At 51.9% G+C, this 17,940-nt stretch overlaps 2 protein-coding genes across 2 annotated transcripts; one reads left to right on the top strand and one right to left on the bottom strand.

The window, feature by feature from the left end:
• Positions 1–5,080: 5,080 nt before the first annotated feature.
• LOC149349182 (uncharacterized) lies at positions 5,081–5,925 on the bottom strand. Its single transcript, XM_089576753.1, has one exon. It carries the CDS (start codon positions 5,923–5,925, stop codon positions 5,239–5,241), a length of 687 nt encoding a protein of 228 aa, XP_089432879.1. The 3' UTR covers positions 5,081–5,238.
• Positions 5,926–6,937: 1,012 nt separating this feature from the next.
• Positions 6,938–9,965, top strand: LOC149349181 (uncharacterized). Its single transcript, XM_089575416.1, has 3 exons — positions 6,938–6,953; positions 7,286–9,366; positions 9,789–9,965. The coding sequence occupies exons 1-3, from the start codon at positions 6,938–6,940 to the stop codon at positions 9,963–9,965; spliced, it is 2,274 nt and encodes a 757-aa protein (XP_089431542.1).
• Positions 9,966–17,940: the final 7,975 nt, after the last annotated feature.

The raw sequence follows: 17,940 nt of genomic DNA, 5'->3' as shown, positions 1-17,940 counted from the left end.
CGGCACGGACAAAACAGTTGCGTACGCACCTTACGCTGTCTCGGAGGGATCTCTCTCTCTCTGGGCCCCGCTCGGACGGTCGCAGGGTGCGCGGCCGCACAAAGCGGGTCCCAAATTCCCGCCAAAAGGCGCCAATGGCAAAGGCCCTTGGGGAGCCGGGGCGGAGCTGTGGCTAAATGACAGTGATTAGTCACCCAGCCGCCTCTCCACCGCCTGAGGCGGGAGCAACGGAAAGAGGAGAAACAACGCGGGAGGCCGGCTAGCCGCGCAAAGGCGACGGCGGAAAGCCAGGATTCCCACATCCCCCTCTCCTTAAATGCCCTCCTACCCATCGGCAAAGCACGCGGCCAAAATAAAGAAATCGATACACAAAAAAAATAAGCTACACTTCAGTTCCAAAATAAATAAATGAATACACACACAAAAAAAACTAGCTACACTTCAGTTCCAGCCGGAACAAAACAAAAACACACAAACAAAGGAAAAACAAAGGCAAACAACACTTGCATACGCTTCAGTAAATCAAAACAGCTTGCAGATTATATACACGGTTCACAAGGAGATGTGAATAGAACTGTACAGCTATGTTACAGGTGGATGTCAGCCTCAAAGTTCGATGGCGTGGCCCAGTGGGCCGGTCGGCGACTCACCGCTCGCAGACTTCAAGTTGAACGGGTTGGGGGGGGGCGACGACTGATGGCGGTCTTTCCGTTGATGTAGGGTGCGTTGATGACGACGGGGCCGCGGCAGACCACTGACCTCGCGCCCTTGGACACGACATCACGTTCGGGCACAAGAAAGTTAGTGCACCCCTTTCACGCCGGCTGAAACGGGCGAGGACGTTCGGCGGCGTCCAGATGTGTAACCTTGTCCACAGCGAGGGGTCCTTCTCATCCTCGCGCTCACGCAGAAGGACACAACGGCATAACTCACAGGCGTCGCCTTGGCTCATGGTTACGCGCGCACACAGCCACAGCCACAAACACGCATACACCGGCACGTGCGCGGACGCTGGTCGGCGACAACAATTCCCTCATCAGAAGCGTCCAGAGGCGCCGCGGCGAGGGTCAAAGGGTGCACTTTCCGCCCCCCCATCGCCCCAAACGCCCCGCCAACTTCCCCTCCATACGGGCCGCACAAAACTCGCAACGCGACACACGGCTCCTTAACGAGCCAACCACCCACAGTCGGGCCGGAAATGAGAAAAGGCGCGCTGTACAAACGACACCTAATCCAATCTATTCCTTCTAGAAGATAAGAGCAAGCACGAGCGGGCTGAAGTTTGCCTATGTACAAGTCTGGTAAAAAAAACTGAACGCCAATGCTGACGCATGTTGCCTATGTACAATCTCGGTCCGTTAGAACGAAAACAGACGTACAAGCAGGAAACGAAAGTGGCTAGAAACTGACGTAAGCGAACAAATAAATAAACTGATAAACACACAAGGCTGGAACTGAGCATGCTGCAAAAACAACAACAAAAAAAATTATCACACCGTGCTTCGCCTAGGTAGGGCCTGACGAGAAAGCTCGCCAGCTAGCTGAGGCTGCGTGCCTTCGGTTGCGGAAAAGTCCGCCGTCCGGCATTAATCACACCGGTGACCGTCGCCTCAGATTGTATCGGTGCTCCGTACGCTTGCGTTCCGCAGCACCAGTTGTGCCTTTGCGCTTGCCTTTGATACCAATGGGTACCGGCGCAAGCTCGTCAGGCCGTGACGCGTAGGCCTTCAGGTCTGCGATGTGGGCACGGCTGGTTTTCCCCGTAAGGGGATCCTCCAGCAGGTACGCGAGTGGCGACCAGACTCTGACCACTCGGTACGGACCAAGCCACTTAGGAGCGAGCGACGCTGAGAACCCCTTGCTCGCATCGCTAAGAACGTGGTTGCGCTTCAGGACAAGATCACCCACCTGAAAAGTCAGGCGGCGGTGCTTGCGGTCATATTGAGCCTTCTGTTGGGCTCTGGCTGCCGCCAAACTCTGCCTTGCTCTGTTGAGAGCCCGACCAAGCCGGTCCCGAAGCGTGGACGCATAAGCAGAGCAGTCTGCCCGCGTCTGCTCATCCCCGAGCTGGCTCTGCACGACGTTTGACATCGGATTCGCCAGCTCCCTCCCGAAATTGAGGAAGGCGGGAGAGAAACCAGTTGAGCGATTCTCAGCTGTTCGGATGGCGAACGCAAACTCGCTCAAATGGTCTGCCCAATCCTTTTGACACTCGGCAAAGGCCGCCAGCATTGGCTTGAGCGTTCGGTTGATTCGCTCGGTCAAATTGGACTGGGGGTGGTAGGGTGAAGTGGTGTAGTGCTCGATTCCGAGGGAACGGCACGTGTTACCGAACACCCGAGCGGTGAAATAGGACGCATTGTCCGTGATCAGTCTTTCCGGAAAGCCGAACCGACAGAACACTTCCTGGAGTTTATCCAGCACCGCTCGTGCTGACACTTTCCGAAGGGGGTACAACTCAACCCATTTGGAAAAGTGGTCAGCGACTACCATCAGGTAAATGAACCCCTGCTTGCTCCTGGGGAAAGGCCCCATAAAATCGCAGGTGGCCATCTGCCACGGACGCACACTGTCAATTGGTTTCATCATTCCAGGCGGCTTGCCGCCCCGTGACTTCACCGCTTGACAGACATGGCAGGAACGGCAATAGCGGAAAATGTCACGCTTCATGCCGGGCCACGTCACCGATTGACTCAGTTTTGCAAAAACTTTGGAGCCACTCAGATGACCGGCCAGTGGTTCGTCATGAGAGAATCGCAAAAGTGCGCCTCTCAGACTTTTGGGGATAACCACCTTGAACGGGTCGATGGACTCGTCATCGGTGGCTATGTACTTCAGCACGAGCCCGTCATGGTCCAGCAAATATGAATCCCCGGGGTTAGCCGCGACACACGCTGGCTTCTGCCCCCCTGCGCCCGCTACAATACCAGTAGCGTCACGGCGCTCCGTCTCCCTGAGACCGTCGCTCACCTCCCGACAAAAGGGGTCATTTTGCTGGGCTTTCAGTAGCTCTTTACGGCTGAAAACGATTCCAGTCATCCCAGAGGGGAGCATGGTCTCGTCCCCACTCAGGTTTGCAGCCAAAATTTCCGTTCGCGTCGGCACTTCCGAGGCGCTCACGAAGAGCTTTGCCTCTCGTCCGCTTTGCGAAGCGCTGCTAGCCTGGTTAGCGGAATGGGTTAACCCGTTTGCGGGCTCCCCCTCCTTGCCGCCCGGCGGCTCGTCCGCTGTTTCGCCCCCTCCGCCTACAAGCGTCAAGGCGCCGCTGGCGAGTGGGGCACGGGATAGCGCGTCTGCTACCACGTTTGTGCTCCCCTTTCGATACTGCACCGAAAAGTCGTAATGCTGTATCAGGAGAGCCCAGCGCGCCAGCCGACCCGCAGGCTCGCGGAGCCGCATCAGCCAACTGAGCGCACTGTGGTCTGTCTGCACCACGAATTGCGTTCCATCAAGGTAGACGTCAAATTTGCGCAGTGCAAACACGATGGCGAGGCACTCCTTCTCGGTCACGGAATAATTCCTCTCCGAGAGCAGCAAGGAGCGGCTGGCAAAGGCCAGCGGTTGCAGCACGCCATCGAATTCCTGTAGGAGAACTGCTCCTAAACCCAGATCGCTCGCGTCAGTCTGCACTACGAACTGTCTGGTCAGGTCGGGTAGCCTGAGCTGCGCTGTCTCGGCAATGGCACTAGACAGGAGGCGAAAGGATCGCTCTTGCTCGGGCCCCCATCGCCACGCTGCAGTCTTTCCCAAGAGCTTGGTCAAGGGTGCCTGCACGCGGGCACAGGACGGGATGAACGACCGATAAAAATTGGCCATTCCCAGAAAGCGGCGGAGGCCGCGTACGTCCTTGGGCGCGGGAAATTCGAGTATGGCTCAAAGTTTCTCCGCATCAGGCTCAATGGAGCCCTCGCCCAGCGTGAACCCTAGTAACTGAACCCGGGTCCGCGCTATTTGGGCTTTCGCAGGATTCAAAGTCATCCCAGCAGCCCGTACCCTCTCGAGCACGTCGGCAATGTGGCCTAAGTGCTCATCGAAGGTTCGTGAATAAATCACGATATCGTCCAGGTAGCACATGGCGTGGGACCATTTCGCTTCCCCCAGGACGCGGTCCATGAGCCTCTGAAAAGTCGCAGGACCATTGCAGAGACCAAAGGGCATACGAGTGAACTCAAACAGCCCTCTGTGACACGTGAACGCGGTCTTGGACCGGTCAGTGTCAGCCATCTGGACCTGTAGGTAACCTTTGGAGGCATCTAGCGTGGAAAAATACCGCGCGCTGCCCAGGTTTCCTACGATTGAGCTGATCGTCGGGAGCGTATAAGCATCCTTGCGAGTCAGCGCATTTAGACGGCGATAATCCACACACAAACGGTGGCTGCCATCTTTCTTAGGCACCAACACTACCGGAGACGCCCAGGCGCTGGACGAGCGGCGGATAATGTCCACCGACAGCATCTCATCCAGCAACCCATCAATCACCTGCCTTTTCGCAAGGCTGACGGGTCTAGGGTTGCACTTCAAAGGAAGCGCGTCTCCAGTGTGGATCTTGTGGCTCACTAAAGTGGTACAGCCAGGTTGATCCGTGAAGAGCTCATCGTACTGACGCAATAGCGCTGTCAAACGAGCCTTCTGTGTGTCATCCAATGTTACCGCACAGGCGGCCAGCGGATGTGGTGCCTGATCGTGCCTCGCCGCTCGGTCCCAAAGGGGAGGCTGAACGACGGAACGCTCGACACAAGGGCGTGGCCCTGTCCGCTGAGCGTGGCACTCTCCGAACGCCTTCACTGCGCAGGCAGATACTGACGCCAGTGGGCTAATGAACGGCTTAAGCTGGGAAAATGGTCCGTTGCGATAGCCGCCATTCGCAATGTCCACCACGATCCCGGTTTTCAGGAGAAAGTCCCGTCCGAGAATCATGGGCACACAGCCCTGGGAGATGGATGAAACGCGTGCGTCTCGTCCGCTCTCTCCACCTGACAGTCAGCCTCGCGGCGCCAGCCGAATGGGCTACGCCTTTCGCAAGGTTGAATGCCGTACGGCAGTCCCGCAAGCGTACAGAGTGCTTTTGCAAGTGGGACAACACCTCTTCACCGAACAAGGAAGCGCTGGCTCCCGTATCCAGTAACGCCGAAAATTCGCGGCCAGCAATGGTGACCGGAATAAACGGCGCGTGCGCATTAGCAAGGCAGCTTGCTCTGTACGCAGAGGGAATTAGCAGAGATTGGGCCGGTGGTCCCTTTACGACCGACCCCCGCCGCCGTTTCCCTGCCTCGCAGGAGGCCTGGCTACGGTGCATTCTCTTGCTAAGTGGCCCCTCTCTTGGCAGCGGAAACAGCGCACACCGCCGCGAGCTTGGTCGCGGGACAATGGCGCTTCTCCCTCCCTGGGTCCGCCCGCGGCACGACCAAAGGGTAGGCCGAGTCGGGTTTCCCCCTCCGCTGTGCGTTGGAGCGCTTGGCGCTCATCAGCACGCGGCTCGGAAAACGGTGCAGCGCAGGCTGCCCGTCTCCCGTACGAGTAGGGATCGAGAGCTCTGTCGCTCAACTCCCATGCCTCGTTTTGCCCGATAACAGCTGCAAAGGCAGGTTGTGCGAGTGGTCGCCGGTTGGGTAAGGGCAAGGCCCCTCTCCATGCACAGCGTGGCTCAAGGGCCTCGCTTGCCGGCGGTGGCGGACGATAGGCGCGCGCGGCGAGAATGTCGCCTTGAATGCGCTTTGCCTCGGCGGCCAGCTCCTCCAAATCTCGGAATCGGCCGCCGCGCAGGTAAGCCGAAAAGGTCGGATGTGCCTGCCTGATCGTCCTTTCGACACGCTCCTCGTTCGAGGCTCTGGGCTCGGCGATTGAGAAAAGGTCTTCCATCGCACGAACATACTCTTGCAGCGACTCATCCGGAGCCTGAGTACGGAGCTCCAGCTCTCGCCGCATTGTCACAGAAGTGGCGGCAACCTGTAAATTACTTTTGTTTGTATAAAACTAATGCGTCCGCGTTTCTTTGTATGTGTCTCGGGAAGAGCAAGAATGCATGCACGCTTTTTTCAGTTATGTAGACAACCCCTCGCGTTGCGAAAGCGGAGGCGGCTCAAACTCGTCCCCGATACTGCCGAAGTCTAGAGCTGACCATTAGCGGGAAAGAAGTTGCGGCCTACGTGACTGGCTTTTTGGTTGTGTTTTACTTTTTTGCGTTTCCAAGGTCACCGAATCGAGAGTCGAAGCCTGGGGCTTCTTTTTAGTTGTGCGTTAATTTTTTCCTCCTCCAAGATGGCGGCCATGCAGAGTCAAAGTGTAGGTGCCTACGTGCTCTCGTTGCGCTTTTTGGTGCTTTGTTTTTTCGACGCCGACGCTGTGGCGCCGCGAGTGCTCGCTCGCTAGCGCCCGAGGGCTTTAAAAGGGGGCCGTATGGAAACGAACTTCAGTCCGCTCGTCGGTGGAAACGCTGCCGCCGCGAACTCCCGGGTCTCCGAGCCGCCGCACCTCATCCTCGAAACCGCAAGCTGCCCTGGACGGACGTCGCCTTCGGGGGCCGCACTGACTGCGTTTTTGTGGATGGACTGCAGCCGCGCTTCCCGGTTCACTGTATGTTTGTTCACCTTCTGACTTTTGATCGACTTTATCTAATTGGCCTCTCACTTGTGTTCTGACCTGTGTAGAAATATTCAATGTATAACTTAATTCAGTGTGTTTAGTCCTATGTGCTTTCCGAAATTGTTTTGTAGAATGTGAATTATGTATCTGTGAAAGCTGCCGCATTGTTCAATCGAACTATAAACGTTATTTTGTTGTTGTTACCTCTTAAACACGCCTCGGTCTCAGTCACTGCGTTTGCTTACCGGCTACGCCGGGCATCAAACGGCCACCCCCTCATTGTCCGGACTCGGTGATGATGTAGACTAGTCGCCGAACCCGTGACAATTAACTGGCGTCCGCGACAGGACATTTGATGCGAAGAGAACGTGGTGAACTGAGAAGGAGACTTGTTGAGGTGTTGAACTGTGCCGACTTTAGAGAGGTGTCGTGTATCAACAGGATTTGCTTTGTGCTGAGCTTGTAGCTGTGTTATTGAAAGTGTGCTTGGAGATAGAAGCATGGATTTGGAAAGGTTGATAGCTATGGGTAGCCAGTTGGGGCTGAAAAGCAGTGAGCTCAGAAAATGGGTCGAAGATAAGCAGCGCGAAGAGCGGGCGTTTGCCAGAGAGAGCGGTGCAGGAGCGCGCAGCCGCGGAGCAGGAGCGCGCGGCCGCGAAGGCAGCTGACGAACGTCAGATAGAGATTATGCGTTTAAAAATAGAGAGTCAGCGACTAGAGAAAGAGACAAGAGAGAAAGAAGGGAGCCAGGACAAAGGTGATTTGAAGTTAAACACAACTAAACTCCTGATCCCATTTGACGACCGGAAGGATGATTTAGATGCGTATATCAGACGATTTGAAAGCATTGCGAAGAGCCAGAAGTGGCCGGAGTGCCAGTGGTCGACAGCGCTAGCTACTTGTCTGAGTGGGGAAGCCCTTAGTGTTTATGGGCGTTTGCCGCCGGGTGATGCAGCGGATTATACGAAGGTGAAAACCGCCCTTTTGAAGAGATTTCGTTTCACCGCAGAAGGATTTCGAGAGAAATTCAATACAGGAAAACCGGCGGATGGCGAAACTGCAGCTCAGTTCTCAGCGCGTCTCAGCCACTATTTTGACCGCTGGATCGAACTTTCAGGCATCAAGACAGAGTTTCAGGAACTCAGAGAGCTCCTCATTAAGGAAAGATTCCTACAAGGCTGTCATTCCAACATGGCACTTTACCTGAAGGAGAGGAAGGCAAAATCGCTAGGAGAGATGTTGGACCTAGCTGATCAGTTTTTAGAAGCGCAAGGAAGCCTGAATCTCTCCAAATTGAAGAAAGACAGCCGAGACGATTCCGGGAGGCCCGAAAGCGAAGGAAAGAGAATCAATCAACTAGCACCGCCTCGCTGTTACCTTTGCAACCGCATTGGGCATCAGGCTTCACAGTGCCGTACCCACACCAGTAACAGTACTAGCGTCACCTGTTTCAAGTGCGGGCGAAAGGGACACAAGGCGGATGCGTGCCGCTCAGCGGTAAAGGATAGGCCACAGGCATCGTGCGTCTACTCACCCGCCAAGAACGTTAATGAGGAGAGCATTCGCGATGGCTACCTGGAGCTCAAAAATGGGGATAAGATTCCCGTTGTGAACGCGGTCATGATGACGCGACCGAAATTCCTCGTTGAAGGACTGCCGGTGGTGGCTGGAACGTTGGCAGGCAAGAGCATATCGGTACTGCGGGATACCGGATGCAATACGGCGATCGTGAGACGAGAGCTCATCAACGACGACCAGCTCACAGGAGAGAAGAGGCCAGTTTATCTAGTGGATGGAACAGCTAAGATGCTGCCTGAGGTGCGGGTTCACATTGACACCCCGTATTTTTCTGGGACTATATCGGTGCTCTGCATGGAGGAGCCGCTGTATGACTTAATTCTCGGAAACATAGAAGGCGCCAGAGCTCCAGATGACCCGGAGGAATTGGTTGAACAACCGGTCAGCAACGAGCTCGCTGAAGAGGAAGTTGCAGCGGTTGTAACAAGAGCGAAAGCAAGGGAGCAAACCAAGAAGTTCCGAGCGCTTAAAACCCCCGGCGTCGCAGTGGAGCCAAGCAGGAAGAGTTATGCAGAGGAGCAAGCAGAGGACCAGACGCTCAAGCACTGCTTCTCCCAAATTGGCAAGAAAGTGACGTGTAGGGATTCGCAAGGCAAAATAGAATTCCAGAAAGAGGATGAAGTACTGTACCGAATCTACACCGAGAAAACTGGGCGGATCGTGCGCCAGCTCGTCGTTCCAAAGTGTCATCGAGAGGCGGTGCTGAAAACTGCGCACGACGGAATAATGGCCGGACATTTAGGCGCCCAAAAGACGAAGGACCGGATTTTGGAAGATTTTTTCTGGCCGGGTATCACCGCGGACGTGAAGCGATTTGTCGCCTCCTGTGACATCTGCCAGAGGACAATCCCGAAGGGCCGGGTCGCCCGGGTGCCGCTGGGGAGGACGCCGCTCATCGAAACGCCATTCAAAAGAGTGGCCATAGACATTGTGGGCCCAATCCAGCCCCCTTCCAAACATGGCAACCGGTACATCCTGACCTTAATGGATTATGCTACCCGGTACTCAGAGGCCGTAGCGCTGCCGAGCGTGGAAACTGAGAGGGTCGCTGAGGAACTGGTCGAAATGTTTTCTCGATTTGGAGTCCCTAATGAAGTCCTAAGCGACCGAGGCACCAATTTCACTTCCGACTTAATGAAGGAGGTGGCCCGACTTCTCTCCATACGCCAGCTGCATACCACGCCGTACCACCCCATGTACCGCCAGGTTAGAAAGCGAACGGCTAATCATAGATGCAGCCTGTTTGGTCTGCCGCTGACGTTAGCCAGCACCATGTTACCGCAAATAGTCATGCTGTGCTACTGAGCTACAAGGACCACGCTGCACCCATCCGTCGCACAAACCACGCCCGGTTTATTTCGTTTATCCGTGAGATCAATGTGACTAAAGCAACGCCAGGTTAGGAAGCCAACGGCTAATCATAAGTAAAGCAGAATGTTGGGCTAGTTGGTATCGATCCATCTAAAAACGGCGCACAGAAAAAACACGCAGAACACAGGGAGAACGGACAAACGGACAACGGGAGAACGGAGAAAAAACACGCAGAACACAGGGAGAACGGACAGGAGCGCTCTTGTCCTGTCCGTTCTCCCTGTGTTCTGCGTGTTTTTTATGTGCGCCGTTTTTAGATGGCTAATCATAAATACAGCCGGTTTGGTTTCCCGCTGACGCTTGCCAGCACCATGCCACCGCAAATAGTCCTGCTCTGCTACACGGACCACGCTGCGCCCATCCGTCGCACAAACGACGCCCGGTACATTTCGCTTATCCGTGAGATCAATGTGACAAAAGCAACGCCAGGTTAGAAAGCCAACGGCTAATCATAAATGCAGCCCGTTTGCTTTGCTGCTGACGTTAGCCAGCACCATGCGACCGCAAATAGAGTTGCTGTGCTATACGAACCACTGTCCGCCCATCCGTCGAACAAACGGCGGCCGGTTTCTTTCATTTTATTTGGCCATAAGAGCGAAGTAACGGAAGCAACGCCAGGCTAGAAAGCGAAAGGCTAATCATAAATCGGCTGGTTCTGTCGGCTGCTGGCGCTAGCCTGCACCATGCCACCACGACCAGTACGGCTGTGCTACATGGAGCACGCTGCGCCCATCCGTCGCAAAACCACTACGGCTGTGCTACAGGGACCACGCTGAGCCATCCGTCGCACAAACGAAGCCCGGTTTCTTTTATTTTATTTGGCCAAAAGAGCGAAGTGACGAAAGCAACGCCAGGTTAGAAAGCGAACGGCTAATCATAAATGCAGCCGTTTTATTTTGCCCCTGACGTTAGCCAGCACCATGCCACCGCAAATAGTCCGGCTGGGCTACACGGACCACGCTGCGCCCATCCGTCGCACAAACGACGCCCGGTTTCTTTCAATTAGTTTAGCCGTGAGATCAATGTGACTAAAGCAACGCCAGGTTAGAAAGCGAACGGCTAATCATAAATGCAGCCGGTTTGGTTTGCTGCTGACGTTTGCCAGCACCATGCTACCGCAAATAGTCCTGCTGTGGTACACGAACCACGCTGCGCCCGTCCCTCGCACAAACGACGCCTGGTTTCTTTCATTTCGTTTAGCCATGACATCAATGTGACTAAAGCAACGCCAGGTTAAAAAGCGAACGGCTAATCGTAAATGTAGCCGGTTTGGTTTGCCGCTGACGTTAGCCAGCACCATGACACCGCAAATAGTCCTGCTGTGCTACACGAACCACGCTGCGCCCCTCCGTCGCACAAACGACGCGCGGCTCATTTCATTTATACGTGAAATCAATGTGACTAAATCAACGCCAGGTTAGAAAACGAACGGGTAATCACAAATGCAACCGTTTTATTTTGCCGCTGACGTTAGCCAGCACCATGCCACCGCAAATAGTCCGGCTGGGCTACACGAACCACGCTGCGCCCATCCGTCGCAGAAACGGCGCCCGGTTCATTTCGTTTATCCGTGATATCAATGTGACTAAAGAAACGTCAGGTAAGAAAGTGAACGGCTAATCATAACTGCAGCCGTTTTATTTTGCCGCTGACGTTAGCCAGCACCATGTCACCGCAAATACTCTGGATGTGCTACACGGACCACGCTGCGCCCATCCCTCCTACATACGACGCCCGGTTTCTTTCAATTAAATTAGCCGTGAGATCAATATGACTAAAGCAACGCCAGGTTAGAAATTTAACGGCTAATCATAAATGCAGCCGGTTTGGTTTGCCGCTGACGTTAGCCAGCACCATGCCACCGCAAATAGTCCTGCTGTGCTACACGGACCACGCTGCGCCCGTCCGTCGTACAAACGACGCCCGGTTCATTTCGTTAAGCCGTGAGATCAATGTGACTAAAGCAACGCCAGGTTAGAAAGTGAACGGCTAATCATATATGCAGCCGGTTTGGTTTGCCCCTGACGTTAGCCAGCACCATGCACCGCAAATAGACCGTCTGGGCTACACGGACCACGCTGCGCCCATCCGTCGCACAAACGGCGCCCGGTTCATTTCGTTTATCCGTGAGATCAATGTGACTAAAGCAACGCCAGGTTAGAAAGCGAACCGGTAATCATAAATGCAGCCGTTTTAATTTGCCGCTGAAGTTAGCCAGCACCATGTCACCGCAAATAGTCCGGCTGTGCTACGCGGACCACACTGCGCCCATCCGTCCCACAAACGACGCCCGGTTTCTTTCAATTAGTTTAGCCGTGAGATCAATGTGTCTAAAGCAACGCCAGGTTAGAAAGCGAACGGCTAATCATAAATGCAGCCGGTTTGGTTTGCCGCTGACGTTAGCCAACACTATGTCACCGCAAGTAATCCTGCGGTGCTACACGAACCACGCTGCGCCCCTCCGTCGCGCAAACGACGCCCGGTTTCTTTCATTTCGAAATCAATAGCCTTCATTTCATGTTTTCCGCGAAGACGCACTAGCTCGGTTGCCCTTTCAGAGTAATCGTGTCAGAAACAGGTTGATGGCAGAAAGCGATTTCCCAATTTCTGCAATACAAGCTTAAGACCATCCCTTTTGATGATCCTTTCCAGATTAGGAGCTCGGTAGACGTCATAGGGTTTCTGGATGGCCAGAATAGCAAGAACATGCAAGCATGTTCTGTAGATATTAAGGACTTGTATTACTCTCTTCCGAGAAGGAGTTACTTTCATACTTTGAAGATAGCATCTACAAATTTGGCTCTGTAGCTTTCCAGAATGAAGTTGGGATGAGTGTCAAGTGGTTTTTAGAAATGCTTACTTTTTACCTTGGATCCACTTACGTAACTTGGAATAACGAAATATATTTGCAAAAACAAGGAGTAAGCATAGGTTCCTGCTTGGCACCCATCCTCAGTGACATTTGTTTAGGCCATCTTGACAACATGTTATTGTGTCACTTGGCAGAGTTCAACGCCGTAAAGGTGTTTAGATATGTAGATGATTATTTAATTCTTTGTGATGATAGCAATGATAAGGAGCGTGGTTTCGTGGTTATGCCTAACAGCCTTCTGTCCAGTAAGTCCCACGAGGCTATCAACAAGAATTTCAAGCCTGCCAACACAAAGCCTTCTCAGATAAAAAGGCACGCCCTACAGCTCCTGGAGAACCTCAATCTTAACGGTTTGCTTAAAGAAGTTAATAAGAAAGGTAATACCGACGTGCTGAGAATGTTTTTCTCAACAAAAACGCATAAAACTGGCTGTCCTGTTAGGGCCATTGTCACAGAGGACAGTTCGTGGCAGAAATTAGTGGGCCAGTTTTTGAAACGATCCTTGGACCCCTTGGCACCTGACGACCCTTTTAGCGCTCGGACCTCGATGGACGTCGTGGACTACTTATCCGCTACCAGTGTGAGTGCCAATTCCGCCTTTTCCGTGGACATCGAAGACCTCTTCTATTCAGTTCCCCAAAAGGACTTGTTAGTTACTGTGCGGGATCTCATCGAAAACCGAGGTGCAGTGGCCTTCCAGAACAGCTCGGGCATATCGGTGAATTCCTTTTTGGAACTTTTGACTTGCTACCTTTCCTCCACTGTTGTAGAACATGAAAACTGCAGGTACATACAGAAGCAGGGCGTTCCCATTGGCTCGTGTGTAGCTCCTATTTTGTGCCACATATTTTATCTCATTTTGACAGTTTGTTGCATGATACGCTTATTGACGATCGAGTAGTGAAAGTTTTTAGGTATGTAGACGATTTCTTAATTTTCTTGAAACTAACTTCCCGTGACAGTGTCGAAGCGGCCGCAAATGACATTTTGACCTTCTTTACCGAAACCTGTCCTGACTTGAGTTTTACTCATGAAGTGCCCCTTGATGACTCAATTAGGTTTTTAGATTTGACTCTCACCTCCCTGCTGAAAAAAAGTTCTATGATGCAATAACCTCATAGATCATTCATCATAGAATAACATACAATCTGTATGACATATACAATCTGTATGATATATCATACGAATTGTATGATATATCATACAGATTGTATGATATGTCATACAGATTGTATGATATTTTATGATGAATGATCTATGAGGTTATTGGATCATAGAACTTTTTTTCAGGAGGGCTTCTCTGATGAAAGCCATGTTTGCTGGAGCTACTCTCCACGGACCAAGAAAAGCCTGCTGCCCTACTCCTCCTCACATTCCAAACTTGTGAAGAGAGGCATTGCCAACCTTTGCCTCGGTAATGCTCTGCGCAGGTCTTGTGCACACAGTATGCAAAAGAGTTTCTTAGCGCAACTTGACCGCTTGAGGTCAGCGGGCTACCCTGAGGACGTCCTCGTTTCTATTGCTGAGACCTTGACCAGTAAATTTAAGTCACAATACAAAAGAGATGAAACGCCTAGTGAGGAATCCAGACCTGCTGTAATGCCATACCTGCATAAAGTCTCACATAACGTTAAGAAGGTAGCCAAGAAATACGGTGTTAAGGTAGTCTTTTCTGCGCCCACCAAACTGTCGTCACTTTGTTCACGTATCTCAAAAATCAGCACAAAAAAGAAATGTAATGTTAAACACCAGAGCATGTTCACCAAATGCACAACCGATGTTGTTTACTCGCCCCCACTGTCCTGTGGTAAGGCCTACATAGGTCAAACGGGTCAATGCGTCAACGACCGTATGAGGCAGCACCGCACTTCGCTGCAGCCAGGCAACACAGCAAATCTTCCAAGACACTGCAACCACTGCAAAGACTGCACCCCTCTGTTCCATAATGTCAAAATAATCGGCCGCGGCAAAACACAGATAGAACGAGAAATCTTAGAAGCTTTTAAAATCAAGCAGTTAGGTACTGAATGCGTCAGCGACAGCTCTGTCAGGTTCACGGCAAAAGAGTACACTTTCATGAATGGGACATAGGTTGCCACATGTTTCTTCGCTCGCTTAATCAGTTTTGTGTTTTGCTGTTTTGATAGCATTTGTGGTGCTCTCGCGCATGTGCGCCCTGTTCTGATGTTGGCGAAGTAAAGAATTTTCAGTTGTGTTTCCAGCGTTGTCCTGTGTACTTCTCCTCCTTATGAATGCGTCTTTTTCGCTGGTTTTCTACATACCATGCACCAACTGGCCCAACAAGCTACGCTTCTTCAATACTAGCAATGATTCTTTCCAGGCAGATGTAACGCAAGCATTGTTAGTCTTTCAAATATTGTTCGAACCACTCGAGTTAACGCTTGAGCTGCCGACTAACGACACAATCCGGTTCCTAGATTTAAGTATCACGTGTACGACAGATCATATCTGCTGGACATACGATCCACGAGGCAAAAAAGTGTCCTCCCGTTCAACTCGGCATATTCCAAACTAGTAAAACGTTTCATTATTAACCTGTGTTTGACAAATGCTTTGCAAAAATCCTCTCCACATACCATGGAGCGCAGTTTTTATCAACAGACTGCAAGGTTGAAAGAAAGTGGTTATCCGGAGCAGATCATCATCTCGGTTGCTGAACGAATCTACAGGGAAGTGAAAAGTAAAAGCAAGGGAAATGTGAAAACTTCGGCTCAGAGTCAACAGAAACGAAACCTGGTTGTAGTACCCTATTTGCACAGCATCTCCCACAATTTGAAACGGATAGGCAAAAAAGTGAAGTTGAGAGTATTGTTTTCAGCCCCGGAAAAGCTGTCAAAGCTTTGCAAGCTTACTCAGACGTTTGGTACACCACGTGTGCAGTGCTCCAAAAAACAGCGGACTCCGTTTGTACCTTTTACCAAAGGTGTGATGTATCAGATTTCGTTAAGATGCAGGAAAGTCTATATAGATCAAACGGGCCGATGCCTTAACGACCGACTCCGAGAACACAACAATAATTATGACAAAACATACGAGAAGGAAACCTCACTGTGCACTGCAGCGAATGCAATAAGTGCATACCACGGTTCCAGGACACTACGATTTTAGGCAGAAGCAGCGATCAGACCACGAGGGAGATTATCGAGGCAAAAACCATCGAACAGAAAGGGAACATGAGCGTCAGCGCTGCGTCCTTAGTGCTCCTGGATAAAGAACGTGGATTCTTGCAGGCCGCAGGCGCGCACCGGTAAATTTCGACACTCTTTAAATGGTGGGATAATATGGGTTTTACGCTGTTTTAGTTAACATGTTTTTATACCGTTTCAGTCCTGTTTTTTGTTAATTTATTTTCTTTTACTATTTGTGACAACTGGAGCCCATATACAGCTTCACCCTGCTTTTACATTTCGGTATCATAGTTTTTTTGTTAGTTTTTTCTATTGTTGTTCCTTCGCCGTTGTTGATCATGACACCCTTTAGTTGGTTTAAGCGGCACGTGTCTTTCATTGTTTTCCATTCATGTTTTTTCAGGGTGTTTATCCAGAGTATCAGTGATTTTAGATGGCACTTGTAGTAGGACGTTTTGACATCTTCTGAGTCACATGTTAAAAAAAATTGTATAAAAGTCGCTTATTTTTCCAATAAAGCTCAGTTGAAAGTCAGCGCTCTGTTTCGTTCCCTTTTCTGTCCGTCCTTGTTTCGTGTGCGCTGCAAACACCTACAGAACAAAGATAATCGAAACAACACCACTGCACAGGGTAGCAATTCTTGCTCTGCCGTCGTCCCTGAGCACAGTTTCGACATGCCAACTTGCCACCGGTTCACCGCACAGTACACTATGATCAAGTTCTGTGAAATTTACACTAAGCAACAATGGGAGAGGAAGCAGGTTGTGTAGGCGTATCTAGAGCATGTTGTGCAGATAGCTTCCTGCCTCATCATAGCGTGGCCCCTCTGTGTTTCTTACCCTTCATCACCCAGCACCTATGGCCCTATTTGAGGCAGTGCCATGTGCTGCAAATTACCAAACACATTTCATACTCTTGCCCCTGCTAGTTTGTCTTGGTTTTTCGTAGAAATCAGTAGGCTTTTAGAAAACATTTCTGCAATAGCCAACTTGCTCTTGTTTTCCACGACGTGCACCTTTACTGCAACATCCCCCTACGATGCTTTTTTCTTTGATTTGGAAACGCATGCGATTCCCTTATTTTCCTGCAATCTTGGACGTCCCCCAAGGCACTACCTGGGCCTCAGCTTATTATTACTTGTGTAAGAAAAACAGTTGGGGTTTGCTGCCCCAGCGGCTAGCGCCGACGAAGGAGAGGAAGAAGACAGAAGACGAAGCTGACAAAGCTCGGGTGCGCGCTTGCGAACGCTGGCCTGCTGAGCAGCACCGCTCGAACAAAGACCGGCCGTCCACACAAATTGTGCGAGTCGTCTCATTACACTTGGTGGAGGTGCTGGGTAGGGTGCCAGCGCGACCCTACAATCTTCAGCGGCACGGACGATAGCGACGTAGAAAATTGGTTGGCTTCCTACGAACGCGTGAGTGCTTACAACAAATGGGATGACGTCGTTAAGCTCACTAACGTCATCTTCTACTTGACCGATGTCGCCAACTTGTGGTTCCGCAAGCACGAAGCGGATTGTACTCCCTGGGTGGCTCTAAAAACCAGCCTGACTGACGTCTGTGGCCGCCCCGCTGTCCGAAAACTTCGCGCCGAACAATTTTTGCGCTGTCCTGCCCAGCAGAACTTTGACAATTTCACCAGCTACATCGAGGAGGTAGTTGACTTTTGTAAGCGGCTCAATCCATCTACGAGCGAGGCTGACAAAATACGACACATTCTGAAAGGCATTGAGGACGACGCATTTCAAATGTTCGTGTCAAAAGATCCTGAAACCGTCTCCGACGTAGTCTCTTTGTACCAGAGCTACGACGAGCTCCGCAAACAGCGTCATGTCACCCGGCGTGCCATTTGCCCGGCTGAAAACCTTTACAGCTTGGCGGTAGGCGGTCCTGCCCACGATCAGCCGACACTTCTTCAGCCCATCAAGCAGTTTGTGCGGGAGGAGGTCGCTCGTCAATTATCGCTGGTTACCTGCCAACCCGCCCCAACGCCATCGCTGTCGCTTTCTATTCAGCGTGTCATCCAGGAGCAGGCAGCTGAGGTCCTGCCGCCCACTAATCCACCCCCTCTGGTCACTGCACCGCTGACATATGCTGAAGCAGTCGCCCGGCCAACGCCATCGCTGTCGCCTTCTATTCAGCGTGTCATCCAGGAGCAGGCAGCTGAGGTCCTGCCGCCCACTAATCCACCACCTCTGGTCACTGCACCGCTGACATATGCTGAAGCAGTCGCCCGGCCAACGCCATCGCTGTCGCCTTCTATTCAGCGTGTCATTTTCTTTCAGCGTATCATTTGGCAGCGGAGGCAGTGGCCTGAGCGGAACCTAACGACTACCTATTTCACAGGCGTTCAACGTACACCAGTGCTGCGTGCCGTCTTCTGTCC

Source organism: Amblyomma mixtum, chromosome 3 (genome assembly GCF_055824585.1).
Source record: "Amblyomma mixtum isolate Tamu chromosome 3, ASM5582458v1, whole genome shotgun sequence".
Lineage (NCBI taxonomy): Eukaryota > Metazoa > Arthropoda > Arachnida > Ixodida > Ixodidae > Amblyomma > Amblyomma mixtum.
The sequence above is the reverse complement of the archived record's forward strand: the minus strand, read 5'-3'. Positions and strand labels throughout refer to the sequence as shown.